The following is an 18,778-nucleotide window of genomic DNA, read 5'->3' on the forward strand; positions in this document are numbered from 1 at the left end:
AAATAAAGATCATATCTAAGTAAGTTGTGCAAACATACAAGAAGCATCTAAAGGTTTTAATTACTTTCTGGGGTGGGGCTTTATTTTATCCAAACTTTTCCAGCAGTGAAGCAGTTACTATCCGTTTTGCCAAGATGTTTAGAGGGGACAAAAATCGTTACTTGAATCGTGTGTTGATTTTTTCATTTCCCTTCAAAGTGGCCCACAGCAGGGTCCAATTAGAGCGTGGCCCTGTGAGGTAATGGAGCCGAGCCACACTTTGATTGGAACATGCTGCTGTGTATACTCTCAGTGCTGGAGCAATCGATAGACGACGAGGATATGTTTTGCTATAGGAATGGCGTCCCCTCTCTCCAGAGCAGATTTTAGGTATTTTTCACGGACCGACAAATTAAGACATCAGGCAACGGAGCCAACTCTGACTTACTTTCGAAGGTGTTCAAAGAGAGTTTTCATGGTGTCACGGTTAGGGGAAGGCAGCTGCTTCACCAGATTCCGCATGGTTTTCACTTGTAGATCGCTGTCCTGGATTCCTGAGATACAGAAAATAGAAATACTGAATGAGAAAGCAAGTTATAAAGTGTGAAACGTGCAGCGTTAAAATGGAAAATATAACCAAATATGAACATTTAGGACCCATTTGCACTGCATTTAAGTGGTTGTAAACCCTTACACAACACTTTTACCTACAGGTAAGCAGTGCCGGGACAAGGTCATCCAGTGCCCAGGGCAAAGATGCCAAAATGCCAAAATACCCCCCCCAACTCTCTTAAGGTTAGGGTCAGGGCACCCCCTGCAATAAACCATTGCGCCCAGGGCAACCACCCCTCCTGCCCACCCCTTGTCCCGGCCCTGCAGGTAAGCCTATAATAAGGCTTACCTATAGGTACTGGAAATATCTCCTAAACCCGGTTTAGGAGATATTTACCATATACACTTGCGATGACGTCATTGGCGCATGGGCACTTAAGAAAGGGCACGATCGTGACATTTCTATAGGGCCCGTGCCGTGGCCGTCCGCTCCCACCAGAGTTATGTCACGCGACTCTGGCCAGACACAGAGCCGGAGTACATGGTCCCGGAAGGAAGAGGGGTGAAGATGGACACGGCCACCAGCGGGGACCTCAGGGACATTGCAGGATTCGTTTGCATGTAAGTGCAACATAATGGGCTAGTATGCAATGCATACTAGCCCATTATGTTTTTACTTTGCAGGGCAATAAAGAGGGAGTAAAACCCATCAGGGTTTACTTCCTCTTTAAAGCTACATTAAACCCCATAGCAAACATTTATTACAGTATATTGCAGCTTATAATAAAAATCTTCTCATAATGTATGTGAATGTAACACATTTTAAGCTTTTTATTTACCTGTCGAAGCTGTCCTTGTGTAGATATCCAAAAAGCCTGAGACTGCTGCTTGGATGTCATACCAGCTGTCCCAGCAAACTCATAGCCGTCACTCAAGTGACACACTATAGCAGTGGTCATCAGGGCCCACTAACAGGCCAGGTTTTATGTATTACCTTGGGGAGATGCAGACTAGAATATTGCAATCACTGAGCAGCAAATGATATCACCTGTGATGTATTTCAGTTATCTTGCAAACCTGGCCTGTTAGTGGGGCCCTGAAGACAAGGATGATGACCACTGCACTATAATATTCCCCTCCCCTCCGGCAGCCACATAAAAGGTTATGTAGAGAGGTGAGATGAAGGAAGTGGAGGGGCAGAGGAGCTGGGCAACTACAGAGGCTAATTAAAAACTCACGGAAGAGGAGAGAGCTGTAATATGAAAGGAGGGAGGGGGCTGTGCTAAGGAATTGACTTTTTCTGGAGTAGTCGAATTTTCAAACAAGTGAACAAGTGAATTAAAATAATTTATACTGCAAATATTTTCTTTTTATTTGCAATATAAGTGAAAAAATTAAAATTAACATTTTGAAAATAAGTAATTTTTCTTCATAACTGTAGGCCAAAATATATACTGCTTCATTTCATTGGTAAAAATAATCCAAATCAGTGTATATTATTTAGTCCGTGTGAAAGTTTTAGATTCTTCAAGATATAGTACGTATCATTACGTATAATTGAAAATTGATCAATCCTGATGAACTGGCTGGAGTGGTTCACAACCATGGAGAGCCTGCTTTTGATGCCGGGTGGCTGGAGAGATAGGTAAATCCCGCAGCGGAACAATATTCTCTTTATATTTCTGTAATGTACTTTCCATGCTTTTTCCCTACTTCCGGTCTGTTCTTAGACTACTGAACTATTGAACTCTCATTTCTTGGGGCCCTAAAATGCCAGGAAAGTACAGATACCCCCCAAAATGACCAATTTTTGGAAAGTAGACAGTCCAAGCTATTTAGAATGAGGCATTTTGAAGCTGTATTTTTTTTTCACACAATTCTTTAGAAACTGAAGACATTGAATAAAAATGTTTTTTTTTTTTTTTTACAAAAGTATAATATTAACAAGTTATGTCTTTCACTCAGCATAGGTATACTTGCAATTATACCCTGAAATACATGTTGTTTCACCTCCTGAGTATGGCAATAGCACATGTGTGAGACTTTTTCACAGCCTGGCCACATACAGACGCCCAACATCCACGGAGCACCTTAAGGCCCTCTAGGGGCATAAATTTTCTGATACCTATCACATTTTTGAAGGTCCTGGTGCATCGAAACATTGGAAACACCCACAAAATGAGCACATTTGAAAAGCAAACATCCCAACATATTTTCTATGAGGCATAATGAGTCTTTTGAATGAGTCTTTTTTTGCAAAACGTGGAAAGAAAATGAAAACATATTTTTTTTTACACAAAGGTATCAATTTAGAAGATATTTTTAACAAATAGCATGGACATACCAAGAATTACACCCCAAAATACATTCTGTTATGGAAATACCACATGTGTGAGACTTTTCACAGCCTAGCTGAACAAAGGGTAAACAAAAGATTTCCTGTGATTTTAGTAGAGCAGTTGTCCGTAGAGGAGAATATTGGTTCAAGAAGCAATCAGAGATGTGGTCAGCAACAGCTGAAGGAATCATCCAGGCAGCAGGCAGGAATATGGTCCATAAACGAGCAAGGGTCAGTACAAGCAGCAGGCAAGAACATGGTCCATAAATAGTCCAGGGTCAGTACAGGCAGCAGGCAGAGATATGGTCAGCACAGCCAAAGTATTGGTTCAGGCAGATGGCAGGAATATGGCACATAAAAAGTCCTGGGTCAGTGCAGGCAGCAGGCAGAGATATGGTGACCACAGCCAAAGTATTGGTCCAGGCAGCAGGCAGGTAACATTAGGGCCTTGGTTAGGTAAGACCTGGGCACAGGGGTAGAGGCTTCTTCCTACCCAAATCTTGTCAAAGCCTCTGGATTCCACACCCTAATCCAGGAATTACAAAACCCGGAGAAACCAAAAACTGCTTTTCTCTACTCAGAACACTACTATGAAGCCCCTTACATATGTGGGACCCCTGTGAATCCCACTACTACAGTACCAGGGCAAAAGATCAGTCCAAGTGCAGGCAAAAAACATGGTTCATAACAGGCTGAGGTCAGTTCAGGTGGAAGGCATTGATGAAGAATCCAGATGGCAGCCAGAGGCATCGTCAATAAACAGGCCCAGGGTCAGCTAAGGTGCAAGGCAAAGGCCTGGTCAGTCAAGGCAGAAGGAAAATTATCAGCACAGATATTAGAAACAGGAAAATGGCAGGATGTTGGAAATATGGGTACTATACTTTCACAATTTTTTTTAGTGACGTGTGATAATGTTAGAAGCAGTCTCCAATACATACGCTCAGTTGGGAGGGACATTGAGGACAATAAAAACTGGCGTCTCTCCTAACTCCCCCTCTGCTGCCTACCCAACAATTTTTTTTAGCGTCTTTGGCCTACTTCTGTGGGTGGAATGTTCTCTGGAAAATGTCACTCATGAAGTCTGCTCACAGAATCAGAGCAAATGAGGATTCAGTGATGATAGCTTATATAGATTTGAGAAAGGTGGTGGGTCTTTCCCTTAAACTGTGATAGGTGACATACACATTATAAATACCAAAATGAAAAAGGTAAATTGAAACTTTTTTTTACCAGTAGAGGGACCTTCTTGTTTATAAATAAGGCTGAAGCATCTGATCATTTAAATACACCCCCCCTCCCCTCAGTACAGGCTATAATCCTGGATGCACGCAGGCTTTTGTATAGGACCTTGTCTTCCTGTGAATTTCCGAAGTGTCATTGTGGATGGTGGACAGAACTTATACATCTCTTATCCCTCCATTTCACGTCCAACACTTTGGCATTCCTCAAACTCACTGATTCCCTCCTTTGTAGCCTTGTGGTCACCAGAATTTGTGGGAAGCCCTTCCTGGTTGTTCAGGTGGTAATGCAGGCCAAGGTTTTCTGGAGGTACAGTTGGTGGAAAAGAGGCAGACTTGTGTAGAAGTTATCCAGGTAGATGTGATACCCCTTTTTGCATAGTGGAAATGCCAGGTCTCAGAAAAAAAACTTGTGCTGATGTAAGTTGGGCACTTAGGGGGCTGGAGCGAGGAATCTTTACCTTCATTTATGCAGAAGTCATACACATATCCTGTGGCTCTTATACAGAGCTTGTAGAGTTTCATACCATATCTGGCCCTTTTACTGGGAATAGAGTGCTTGATTCCCAACTGGCCAGTGAAGTGGAAAAGGGACTTATCCACACAGATATTTTGGTCAGGGATATACAATTTAGCGAATCTCTGGAAAAAAATGACACTGCTGTGCTCTGAGGAAGGGAGGATTTACCCCTCGAAAGGCGCCAGCTGGCAGTGATTTCTGTGTTTTCCTCCGTGACCTCTGGAGTATTGTCCATGTTCAACTGATTGCTGCTACATGATGACCATTTACTGCGATCACATTATTAATGTTTTGTAAGTAGGCTTTTTTATCTTCTTAAATACATTTTTATCCAAAGATAATGCACTAGGCTGGTGCGCCCTCTTGTTTCTCTTTTATCTTTGACTATTAGGATTTCCCCATTCTTGAGGGCAGCAGGGCCTATGTCATTGCATGATTGTCTGGGTATCCACTTGTGCGCAGGAGTGTTTTTTCTCTGCTATCAGGATTGTAGCTGACCCTGAGTTGGAAAGCAGCCATAATGGGTTCACAAATTCATCTGATAGATATGTATAGGCCCTAATTCCTGGGGTCTGATGTGAAACTCCAATACTAGTACTGGGCCTTTCATCCAGGGATGTAGCGCTGTTGGTGTTTGCTGATTTACCATTGGGGTGTATGGCGCTGCTGTTGGTTGTCTGTTAATCAGAGCATCTTATCATTTTGGAAGGACTATTTCCTCCTCCAATTCAGTCACTGGTCGCTGAACTACTACTTTGGACGGGTTCATACTCTGAATCGGAATCAGACAGTGAGAGTTCCCCATTCGTCATAGTAAGGATTTGAAATGCCTCCTTGCTAGTATAACATTTTTTGGTCATGTTAGCTCTGGTAACACTGGAACAGGTACACTGCTGATGGTGGCACTGATAGCACTCTGTGATGAGTTTATTGATTAGGCTGCACTGATAGCTGCTGTGAAAGGTACACTTTATTCCAAGGCAATCAGGGCAGTGTTGTGCATAGTATGGGAGGGTTTAAGTCAGTAACTCACTGTTCCCAGATTCTGCTCCTTACACAGCATCTGTGTGTGAGGTGAAGAAGCCGGTAACAGTGAGCTACTGGTCTTAGTTTACACTTGTGATCGGCTGTGACTGGACAAAGCAATCACGTGGTATAGAGCCACTGTCATTGGCTCTTTATCCTGATTTGTGATGCACTGTATCCAAGGGACACAGCTCACCGCCGAATACCATGCTGCATGCCCCTGGAGGCAAGCACAAGCTGCAAGTCTCAGAGGATGTCATGTGACATCTACCCAGAATGACGAAACCCGGAATCGGCTAAAGTGACTCTGACATCCATAAGAATGAATAAGCACTAAAAGCACTATCCTTCAAATCATTTCACGAATGGGCTGTGAGACAGGTATGTGTATAATCATTATTCTTTTCCAGAGGACTTCTTAATTATGTTTCTTTTTTGGATATTAAAGTAGAAGTCAAGTCAAATACTATCTAAGCATAAACCTGCTACCACCCCCATTCTAAGACAAGTCTAACTACCCTGTAAAGTCTAAACCTACCTTTTTTGAGGGCATTCCAGTCCAGTCACATTATCTCTCCAGTGGCTGGCTTCAGTATATAGGAGAGGCATCGACAATGGCTGCAGAGCCTGGGTGGTGACATCACCCATAGGCTTACTATGGGACATCCATTGTCAGCTGTCCATCCTCTACACTGAAGCCGGTGCTCTGAACCGATCATGTGACCGGACCAGAATGCCCTCAGAATGTGTAAGTATAGACATCTTTCCTTTACAGGTTAGTTAGAATATTAGGTAGGAACAGAATAACCTTAGAATAAGGGTAGGAACAGATTTAGGCTTAGATAATATTGGACTGGACTTCTAATTTCATACCTGAAAAAAAAAAGAATAGTGATATAACTAGACTTCTACTTTAATTGGCATCCTTAGTTATGAAAGCAGAGTGTAAATGTCTATGAAATTATTCCAGCTGTAATCAGGAAGGAGTTTCTCTTTCTGAAAATAAAACCTGGAATCTAATGCAAGGGAACGGAGGGTGGGGTACCATCCTCTTACACCTCAGGGACATCCGACTAACTCTGTAGCTGCATCAATATATGGCAGATTTTGCACTAGAAAATAACATTTACACAGCTCCTATAGGGAATCATCTACCAGGTCCATGTACAGGATCCCTCATTTATCTTTTATGCTGTAAATAATTATTCTAAATATCTAGCTTGAGGTTCAGTGCTCTGGGTCACTTACATGCTGTGTGACTGGCCCTGGGGCATAAATTGCCAGTATACCCAGGGGTGGGCCAATATATCACTTCTGCGCTGAGATTAACGTTACATGGCTCTGGGCAGTCAGGACAGGCTTAGGGAGAGACACAAGTGCTGATCATAATAATCCACACTGACACCCATAACATAGGGAGGAATTCTAATGTCACTTTTTATTTGTGATATAATATTGTCCCCTTGTACAGCACTGCACAGTGTGCTACGGAATGGCAACAGAGTTATGTTTCAAATTCAGAAAAAACCATCAGAAAAAAAAAAAATTGACCCTTGAATTTACAAGGTAACCTCGATAGCTAAACATACACATTTGAAACATGCACAGAAATGTTTTAGCTGCCAAAAGTTTTGGGATTCACCATTAACCACTGGGCTATGTGAATGCATAAAATAAGGACAATGACAACACTCTTCAGAAAGTACATTTCTGTAGGTTCCTTCACCATAAAAGCCAAGGTTAATTTTACTGAAGCAAATCCATGCACAGACAATTCCACCAGGTGCAACCAGCTCTAATGCATTTCACCCCTAACTGGAGCTTAAAGCGGTAATAGCTTTTTTTTTTCTTTTGAAACCTGCAAAGAAAAGTTCTAATGTGCTAGTATGCATTTAAAAAAAACAAAGCCCTCCAGTGGCATGCTGTTACACTGACAGGGCTTCCATCTTCACCTGGTCTTCCTTCCGGGTTGGCGGGCTCCGGTCCTTTGATTGGACTAGCCATGATGACATAACTCCCATGTGGGAGCCGCTGTTTGCGGGTATGCCGTTCCTTCAGAGAGATGTGTAGGTGACGTCACCGGCAGCTTCACGAGTAAATATTTTCTAAACGGTGCATGTTTAGGAGATTTTTACTGTACCTAAGCCTTATTACAGTCTTACCTATCGGTAAAAATCATCCATGGGCGTTTGCTCCCACTTTAGTCGTCGTTAGGAATGAAATGCGTTAGCGTGTTGATTGCACCAGGTGGACTTGTTTGTGCACTGATTTACTTCAATAAAGTTAACCTTGGCTTTTACAGTGACCGGCTATTTCCATCCTTCGTTTGAAGACTGAGGTGTTGGATGTGGAGTGGGTCACAACCATGGAGAGCCTGCTTCTAATGCGGGTGGCTGGAGAGGAAGGTAAATCCCGCAGTGGAACAATATTCTCTTTATACTTCTGTAGATTCCTTGCATTTTCCCTACTTCTAGTCTGTTCTTAGACTACTACTGGACATCACCCCATTGGATACACCTGTGCAGTGCCAGATTTATAAGGGGGTTATTTCCCTGGGCCCCCTGCCAGAAAGGGCTCCCTGTATACAAAAATATTATAATTAAAAAATGTGTTTTTTTATTGAAATGTACAATGGAAATATTTTGCCTGCAATCATCTGTAAAGGTTTTTATTGGTATATTGTATCAGTTTTAAACAAACTTTGGAGGTTCAGAGATATTGTATATATTATAGTATGATGTATATAGCTGTAAGCTGGTAAAGCATATTGGAGTTGATTTAAGAAAGGCAAATAGACTGTGTACTCTGCAAGTGCAGTTGCACTGATTTTCCTTAGTAAACATCAATGTGCTAAAGCTTCACTTTGTAAAGAATACCCAATCAGGTGCAAGGAAATTTAAAAAAGAAAAAAAAAAGCTCTGTACAGTCTATTTGCATATCTCCTAACTTTCTGAGATGGAAATGAGGGACACTTATTAGCAAAAGGATGTAGACGTCCACGTCCTATAAGGGGGCACCACTGCATGCCCCCTTATAGGAAAATTGTACATAAAAAAATAATTGGTTAAACCCACGAGTGCTTTTTTGCCACTATATATATATTCACTTATATTGGCGTTTGGAATCTACAAATGCAGCAATTTAGAAATTGGATGAAAGGTTTAACACTGGCAAACACTTTTTGATATATGAATAATGCATTTTATATACAACTTTACAGATCAGACCAAAATGAGAGACAAATGAGGGGGAAAGAGCGACAGAGGGACTTTGTTTTCCGAATGAAGGACAGTCCCTCAAAATCAGGAACAGTTGGGAGTATTTGCCCCCAATGTACTTAGCTTTTAGTAAACCTAAAACATTAACAGATCAGAGTTTCATTTTGTTGATTACATCATTGGGTTAGCCATCGTTACTAAACTAAAATACTCGAAACTAAAGTATGCTATGTTCTTTCTAGTTAGCCTAAAGTGCCCCAGGCCCCTAGTTTCAAGGGCCCTGCACCTACCCTATGCTTTGGCTGCCTCTGTGGTCATTTAAAGTCATACTAAAGCCTTGTTTTTTTAAAATTAAAAATAACAAACATGTTATACTTACCTGTGTAGTGAATTTGTACAGAGCAGCTAAGATCCTCCTCTTCTCGGGTCCCTCTTCTCTGCTCCTGACCCCTCCCTCCTGTTCAGTGCCCCCACAGCAAGCAGCTTGCTATGGGGGCACTCGACCCGAGCCACAGCTTCCTGTGTCCATTCAGACATGGAGCCGTGGCCCGGCCCCACCCCTTTTCTCTCCTCATTGGCTGACTGACTTTGATTGACAGCAGCGGGAGCCAATGGCATCGTGCTGCTGGCTCAGCCAATGAGGAGGGGAGTCCTGGGCAGCCGAGACACTCCTACAACATCGCTGGATCGAGATGGGGCTCAGGTAAGTATTAGGGGGTGCTGGGGAGGCTGCTGCACACAGAAGGCTTTTTATCCTAATGCATAGAATGCATTAAGAGGAAATACCTTCTGCCTTTACAATCACTGTAAGTACTTTCCCTTGTGCCCATCAGCCTACAGAGTTGGCATTCTGACTTACGCCTTATTTTATTTTTTAATGCCCAGTACCGGCCAATAAACAGCAGCTAGGATGACTGGGTTTTAAGATGGCCATTAAGTTTGTTTTTTTAAATTTTTGCACTCAATCAAAACTATGAATAATATTTGCAATTTTTAATGGTGTAACACACATTTGTGCTGTTTTCATAGGACTTGATCCAAATTACAATTGGCATGATTCTAATTAAAATAATTAAATTGTTCATTCAAATGAATTGTTTCCCCATGCTGTAACATGATGAAAAAAAAAAAAAATGTAATTTCTACCACACACGGTACAACCACAAGTTACATTTTTCAGTTCTGTCCAATGTACTTTTTAGGCAAGAACAACATGCTTGAGGAGCTGGAACTTTTAGACCTGCTCTTGTAGTTAAATGAAGGAAAACTTCAAACATGCTCAATAGCTTTGGTGAGTTGGTTCCCACACAGTAATGCTGCGTACACACGAGCTGACTTTTCGACCGGACTGGTCCGACGGTCTATCCGACGGACTTTCGGCAGACTTCCGATGGACTTTCCTAACGAACGGACTTGCCTACACACGATCACACCAAAGTCCGATGGATTTGTACGCGATGACGTACGACCGGACTAAAATAAGGAAGTTGATAGCCAGTAGCCAATAGCTGCCCTAGCGTCGGTTTTAGTCCGTCGAACTAGCATACAGACGAGTGGATTTTTCGACCGGACTCGAGTCCGTCGGAAAGATTTGAAATATGTTTTTTTTCTAGATCCGTCTGATTTTTGGGGAAAAAAGTCCGCTGGAGCCCACACACGATCAAATTGTCCGACGGAGTCCGGTCTGCCGGACCAAGTCTGACGGAAAGTCCGCTCGTGTGTACGCTGCATAAGGCTTCCCTCGATGGGCACCCAACAGTAGCTCAAACCATAGAAATACAGAAAGCAGCACCAGACTAAAATCAGATAAAAGACTCCAAGATAGTTTTCATTGTTCATAAAAAAGTAATAAAAAAACATCCAACGTGTTTCAGAGGCAACACCACCTTACTTTATCAGGGCTAAACACAGGATAACACCTGGATGGACTCAGAGAAAACTGAATTCCCAGATCTGCAGTATGTTACAACCAATATTGAACTCGCCACTTGACAGCAGTTGCTGAACACCAAAGGGCGCTTTTATTTGTAGGCATCCTTCAGACGTGCAAATGAGGGTGGATAGGTTGCTGCAATCAGATGTGGCTAAACACCACATTGTTAAAATTTGCTGGTTTTAGTTACGTTTGTTTGATTTTCCAATTGTTCGTGGGTCTAATTGATGTTCGCTTTCAATTGCAGTGATGAAAAAATTTGAGGGAACAGGATGGGAACACTTTCTCGAACAAATTTCTAACACTGTATGTGTTTTTTTTTTTTTTTTTTGGTAAAGTTCATTCATTCCAAAAAATTGAATGTTAAAAACAAATGAAATTCGGAAGTACCTTTGAATGACATTCGTCAAGTCATTGAATGCACTGAGAATTTTTGTATACATTTTCGTTCGAAAATCTACTAGTGCATGGCCAGCTTTAGACCAGTCTGTTACTGTTCTGGTAGTTTAACTTGGATAAATCCATTTTAAAGGATTGCTGGTATTGCTTCCTTGTCTGTAATCAGCATCCGTAAGTAATCACCCACTACATGCATGCTTGTTCCAGGGCAGAGGTTTCTTAGGCAGTGTGCAAATGACAGCCACAGAGCATGCACCTCTAAAACCAAATCAGCAGTAGCAGCTCCAATATTTCTGTAATCACACTCCCCTTCATTAATTAACTCACTTTCAGAGAAATGATATACTGATATCAGTGATAAATCTGTATTTACTATCACTTGTTGGGAAGAACCTAGTAGCATTGGAGGAACAATTCACTCTAAATCAGTTCTTAGTGAGCACTTACTTCCGGAGAGTTGGAGGCCCTAATACAGTTACCACAGCACACCCATACAGAACTACTGCAACTTCTTCTTTCTTCCAGGCAGTGGTCTGTTCCTACCTGTGGTAGTTCCCAATGGAATACAGCCATTCCGATGCTGAGAAGTAGCGATCTGAGCTCTGGACTGGTATAGTAGGTGACCCTTTTTCACTACGGGTTTTCTGGTTAGGAGGCTCTGCTGCCTCATCATTGGTATACATGGGGGGAAGTGGTTCAACCCACAGAAATAGGAACAAGTGGAGACACCAGAACAGTAGGAACTGGACTGGTGACAGGGTTCTTAACAACAGGTTCCTCCTTAACAGTGGGGGTAACTGCAACCACAGTCATAATCTCTCCATGCCAAGTATACTCTGGTTCAGCAATAAACTGGAATCATGCCAGGAGCGTTTCCAGCTTAATTAAATCTATGGCTACTCAGGGGCACCGGAGGAACTGCCGGCTCCACGCTTTGAATGGTGGGTCCTCTACAGTTTGACTTGACCCCTGGTTGCTCAGGGAAATCTAACTGTGGCTGCACCGACCCACACAAACCGGGACTTGGGGAATCATTCTCAGACTCCATAGTAGTTGTTGAAGCTGCCTCCTCTAGTTTAGATTACTGGGGAGACTCCTCTGACTCCTCTGACACTGCCATTCTCTGAAAGAGGAAACGGTTGCAGGTGGCACATTGTGCCCAAGGGGGGGAGAAGGCAAAAAACTGCTTGTAAATAGTGCAGATAATTTGCACCTGCCTTTACCTGGCTGCACATATTTCCACTTTTGCAGTCAAATTTGAGAAAATCCCACTATATATTTGTTATGAGTTCCCATTTACTCAGCATGCCTAAAAATTAAGAAAAAAAGTCTTACCTTTTATATGTTTCTGGAGGGGAAGGTGTCATGGCTGACTGCAAGGTTTTTTGAACAAGAGTGAACCTGTTCCAGGTCTGTCCTCGTTAACATACAATGATAAGAAGCCCAAGCTCTACACCTTTAACCCTTTTTATAAGAGAGACAGTGTCCAAATCTAGCTACAACTGATAATTAGGATCTGCCTGCACCAGGGCGGGAACAAAGGATGGGCAGGAGGGGAAGCTACCCTGGGTTCTGTGGTATCATGTGAGGTGGGGGGGGTACTGCAAGGAGATTGGGGGGGTTTGTTTTGGAAGGGGGGATTGGGGGGGGAGTATTGTTTTAGGAGGGAAAATTTGGGGGGTAAGTAAGCTAAAAGTGGTGATTTAGGGGCATTTGTATTGAAAGGTGTAATGGAGGGAAGAAGATTTGTGCTAGAAGGTGGGATTGGGGGTGATTTGTGCTGGGATGGGGGGGATTGGGAGTAGGGGGGAGAAGATGTGTACTTGGGGAGGGGAATTGTAGGGGTAGAGGATTTGGGCTAGGAGGGGTAATTTTTTTTTTTTTGGAAGGGGGGCATTTGTAATGTGGGGATTTGGGGGATGGGGTGCAAAGATTTGTGCTGGGAGGGGGGATTCCAGCAGGGGGGTGGCTTTGTACTGGAAGGAGGGGAAATTTAAGCTTAGTGGGTAAGCATGCAGATTAGTGCTCATTTTATTTGGAATGGGGTTTGCTGACACATAATAATCATACATCTTGGGGGGGGGGGAGCGCAGTTTGGCATGATTGCCCTGGGTTCTAGATGACCTTGTCCCGGCACTGGCCTGCACAGCACCGATAGGGTTAATGGGTTAATTATGGCAAACACAGCTCCCCAGCCCTCATAAATAAAGAGAACTACCTGAGATTTTTCCTTGTTGGAGGTCCAGAATGGAGCTGCAATTTTTGATTTAATTTTTTTTTTAAGTTATGCTATGTGAATGTGGACATGTAACAAATATAAAGTAGGTGTTATCCCAGTTTGGCTGCAAGAGTGAAAATACATTTTAAGTCCATCTACATTTGTTCTGTACATCATCCTGATTTTTTAAATACTTAAATTTTAAGAAAGGAAAAAAAAAAGAAAAAAGAAGGTGGTTGATGGTGGGTGATTCTTTTCATTCTACAGAGAAAGTCCCACTTGCTGAACATAAAATGATTTATCACAGGCTCACAGCTGGAATGTACTCAGTCACTTAATAGGACATTAAGAGCAGCAATTAAGCCGTACTCCCCAAACAGAAACAACATCACTTGCTCGAGTATGCTCTTCACTTGTCCTTGTGTCTCTGTTTACTGTACCAAAACATGCCGATCGCCATAACTTTGCCAACTGTTCCGTGGCGATCGTGGTAAAAGGAGCGCATCGTCCAGAACAGCTAGGAAGGATGCTGTTTAACCATTAAACAAGACACCTTACAGGTTGGCACAGGCGCCATATAAATCATCTTCCAAGAGCCCACTGTGCAGAGCCGCTGCCAGAATCTGCGTGTGACAACGACTTCATAAATCTGATAACATTTTCTAATGTGCCGTAAAATCAGCCTCCGAGCAGGAGGCATCCCGCCCAGGGATAAATATACCTTTTCAGAGGAAGGAATTCTGCAAACATATGCTTTTCCAGACACAGGTTTCTGCTATTGTGTTGAAGCGAGGAAAAAAAGAACAATATTGTAGAGAAATGATTGTGTTTTTTTTTTTTCAAAAAAGGTATACTCTGTAAAAATGAAACAGCTCTTACTGCTTTAGTTATGTTTTGTTACCACATAAGGTGTCAAAAAAAAAAAAATGCAATTGGGAAAGAATGCCATTAATACTTATCCATTCTGCTGCCTGTGCTGCTGCATTAAAGATCTAAGTTTGCAGAAGAATGTTCAGCATTTGACACTTCCAGGAGTGTCGGATTCTGGCATCTCCCCGGTGTTCTGTGGTTTTAGCCACCAATCCCTAGGGCACTGCAAGACTTATCGAAAAAAAGCAAATAGATTCTCTCATCCGCACATGTAAGGTGGATGGAGGAGTCCTCCCCTTGTGCTATTCTATTCTGACAGCGGGACTCCTCTGCTGTCAGAATACACTGATCAGCAGCTGCAGGCAATTGGCTGCAAGCTGCTGATCTACAAACATTTTCCAACACCCCCGTTGGACAGAAGTTAACGTGATACTAAAGTCTTGTTTTTTTTTTTTTTTTTTTTTTAATAACAAACATGCTATACTTACCTGCTCTGTGCAGTAGTTTTGCACAGAGCAGCCTGGATCCTTTTCTTCTTGGATCCCTCATGGGCGCTCCTGGCCATACCCTCTTGTTGAGTGCCCTTACAGCAAGCAGTTTGCTATGGGGCCACTTGAGCCGCAGATCCCTGTGTCCACTCTCTATCCTCATTGGCTCTCCTCATTGGCTAACTGACTTTGATTGACAGCAGAGGGAGCCAATGGCGCCTCTACAGTGTCTCAGCCAATCAGGAGGGAGAGTCCCGGAATGACCGAGGCACTCGTGCACATCTCTGGATTGAGATGGGGCTCAGGTAAATATTAGGAGGGCTGAGAGGGCCTGCTGCACACTGAAGGTTTTTATTCTTAATGCATAGAGTACATTAAGATAAAAAAAACTTCTGCCTTTACAATCCATAGATCGATTTCTGTTGAGCAAGAATGGCCAAAGATGGATCAAATTTCAGCCAGTCCCTGCTTGCCAAAATTAAGGGAAGCTGAAGAATCATGGCCCAGTGGGAGATTTGAAGCACCAGATAGTCAGATAGCAGCGATGCCCTGGAGCTCTTTAAGCCCCTTCTACCCAGTGTGTCCCTTTAACTGGGCTATCAAGCCCGTGGGATGGGAAGGTGTACACAATCACATTACCCCTGTGATTGGCAATCACAATGGCCACATGATCAGGAGTTGACCCCCCGCTGACACCTGATTATTACTAGAGATTGGTAGCTGTCTTTGGCAGCTTGGTCACTGCTTGTTTAACAAATAGTTTAGTGGGTAATGTTTGTTTTACTGTGCTTAAAGTGTTAAACTAAAAACACTGAGGTCAAAACGAGAAATAGAAGTGTACATTAGGAGACTGACAGATAGTGTTAGGGTCTGGATCTGAACCTGCAACCTCTGTGGTATCTGGCTTTAGCTCTTCACACTGTGCCAAAAACATAGAGTAGATTTGGCAACTCCAAAATCCATATGAGTATCTTTATTTCTTACATGATAGTAGGTTTAAAAAGAGCTAGCGCGTTTCGGCAGATAGCCGTGACCACAGCACATAATCGCGCTGTGCCACCTGAGATGCTAGACAGCTTCCTGTCTGGTCTCTTAGGACAATCTTGCCTTGTTTCTTGTTTCTGGAACTCTTTTTTTCCTCCCATGAATTTCCTGATTTAAGCCATGTAACTGCACTTCCTGTTTGCCAAATTATTGTGCCCTCTCCAGTCAATATCTTGCTCCTTTGCATACCTGTAGCTGTCCCTTTCTCTCAGTTTTTATCGACCTAGCTTGTTCCTCTTGATCCCAAACTAGAACCACTCATTACTGACTTTTTACTTTTTTACTGACTATGCTTCTCCTTGATGCCTACCTGCTACTGGACCCTGGCTTGTTCACCTCCTGGTGGTGTGATCCTGAGGACCATGACCTGGTACCAACATGCAGCAAAACCCATCCTCATCAGGAGCTCTGGTGAATACCTCGGATGAGCCTGTAACATCTGCCAGGGCTACTGCTCTCCTAGTCTGACTCCTGACCATGACAGATAGGCTTCTACTTGTCCACTTTCAAGCCACAGCCCTTAATTTCATCTTCTCACAAGCCTAAAGTGACCTCAGGTCCCTCGCCTTGAGCTTCTGGCCCATCCCTCCTGGTGAGTTAATCCACAGCAAGCATCTTGCAATGAGGGCAGGTCTCAGGTCCCTCGCCAGTGCTCCTGGCCCCTCCCTTCTGCCGAGTGAATCCACAACAAGCAGTTTACAATAGGGGCACCGAGCCGCTGCCCTATGTGTTCATTCAGACATGGACGCCCCCTCTCTCTTCTCATTGGCTCACGCCAATGGCACCTGCTGTGTGTCTTAGCCAATCAGGAGGGAGAGTCCCAGACAGCTGAATCTCTCATTTAACATCGCTGGATCGAAATGGGGCTCAGCTAAGTATGAGGGGGGCTGCTGCACACTGAAGGTTATGTATCTTCATGCATAGGTGTATTAAGATAAAAAACCTTCTGCCTTTAGAACCACTTAAATTGTTCTCTATGATTAAGCCTGTGAGAGGGTGAAATGTGTAAGAGGGGCATGGCTTGGGAGGAGACAACCTGAAGCTTGATTGGACACTTGATTGGGCGGTCTCCTAGTGTGCGATCCCATTTCTCCTTTTGACCGATTGCTTGATTGAGCTGGACATGCCCTCTGAAAGCTAGCACCTGGCAGTGTTTGGAGTCACCAGGCTGTTACATTGGGGCTTAAAGCGGTGTTTTTCTGTTTATACGGGTCACAGTAAAACAGCTGAGGGTTTAATGCTACTTTAAGTAAAAATCTGGTGATTATAAGCACAGACAGTTTCAGGCAGAAGGCAGATCATAGGCATTCTAAGAAGCCTTCATCACCACCATAAACCACTGGCAGCCATAGTGTGCCCTTAGTTGGGTCTTGAGGGCCCAGGATACAAAATGGCTGGAGGTATTGCACACAACCCTAAGGTTCTCCTTATTAAACCCAAGAGTTTTGCTCTTCTTTTATCTATTGGCTGTACATTTCTAATCTATTGTAAAACAAGAAAAGAATGAAAGAAAAAAAAAGTCAACATGTGGTAACTTTAGTCAGCATTTCTGCGCCAGGGATGATAAACACCTCTGGCCGTCTCTGGCATTTATCAGTACTGAGATATTATTACCACATACAGTCACAGCTTGGCTACTGTTATCATTGAAAAAAGGCCCAGCTAATCTTAATGGTTTGTAAAGCTGTTACCTGCGCCCGCCTGACATTCATCATGATCACTTTACCTCATAGGCCCAACACACAAAAGGTCTTTTATCTGCAAGGGACATCACTATGAATTATTATTTGCAGCTAGGTAGAAAATTGTGTGTTGTAGATACCTTTTCTCATTATAAATCACATAGTCACTTTCCGCCATTCGGCAACATAAAGCTGCTGAGGCCGAATTTTTCTGTCGCTCTTTGCTCTTTTAAGTCTTCAGGAAATATGGAGTACTGATGCACTAAAAAAGCGTAATACAATTTTTTTTTTTCCGCTGGCCGCTTACCTTTGCCTTTCTGTACAAGAGCGCTTTTTTTTTTTCTTTTTTATGAGGCCGCTGCAGCCCCATTGAAAATGGATTTAAAGAAAAAAAAAACACATTATTTCTAGGTGTTGTGTGTATTGAATGTGACCTTGCAGGGGTATATTCTCTTCCAGATAAAGTTAAGTTATTCATGTGTAAACTACTGAGGACAGGATACGTCCGTGACTTTTATGCTTCGATTACCCTTTTTTTTTTTCTTTGCATCGGAAATGTTTTTATCAAAGGGGAAATAAAAGAACGATGTACTCTGTGGGGTTTTCATTGCTTGATAAGCATTAACTGTTTTTATTATTTATTTGAACTGTGAAGAGGAAATATAATCTTTTATGAGGGAAAAATATTAGATTTGCCGGTTCTATCCACCTTCGATCTCTGTTTTTCTAATATGGCTTTAATAGAATGGTATTTGGGAGTGCTCAGATAAATTGATGGTACATAAAAATAAAAAAACACTGTCCACTATCCCAAGTTCAAGATCCTGGAGAGGTAAAAGTGTCTTGGTCAGCTAAAGCAAGATGAGTTGTTCCTAAATCAAAACTCTGGACCCTTTACATGGAAGCATTTGCCCGTGCAGTTTAAAAACTGGGCATATTTTGGCATCCAAGGGGCACTGGTGATGTGTACAGCCTGCTACCAGCAGCCTATTAAAATCAATTACAGGCTGAAATATGATTTGGGTCTATGAAGCTGTAGGCACATCTGAGGGGTACGTGTGTACAAGGCTGTACCAAACAGGAACATATGCCCCAAATGCAGAAAACCCACATTTTAAATCTTCCCCACAACTAACAAAAATAAAAATAAAGCCCAACTTTGGGCACAAGAAAAAACAACCATTGCACTGCTTGCACCCAACCTCCCCAGGATGCTAGAGTTATTGCTCCTTTATGCCCAGGGGTAGAGGAATAAGGTGTAATACTCAACTTA

The 18,778-nt window shown here is 42.8% G+C and overlaps 1 protein-coding gene across 2 annotated transcripts in view; it reads right to left on the reverse strand.

Moving 5' to 3' along the window:
- ARHGAP15 (Rho GTPase activating protein 15) overlaps window positions 1-18,778 on the reverse strand; it is a 911,406-nt gene that overhangs the window by 66,276 nt on the left and 826,352 nt on the right. For both annotated transcript variants that reach the window (XM_073634231.1, XM_073634232.1), the window contains exon 14: window positions 428-533. In XM_073634231.1, the coding sequence (XP_073490332.1) occupies window positions 428-533 (106 nt within the window). The remainder of the gene's footprint in view (window positions 1-427; window positions 534-18,778) is intronic.

The sequence above is a fragment of the Aquarana catesbeiana genome, linkage group LG06, assembly GCF_042186555.1.
Source record: "Aquarana catesbeiana isolate 2022-GZ linkage group LG06, ASM4218655v1, whole genome shotgun sequence".
Lineage (NCBI taxonomy): Eukaryota > Metazoa > Chordata > Amphibia > Anura > Ranidae > Aquarana > Aquarana catesbeiana.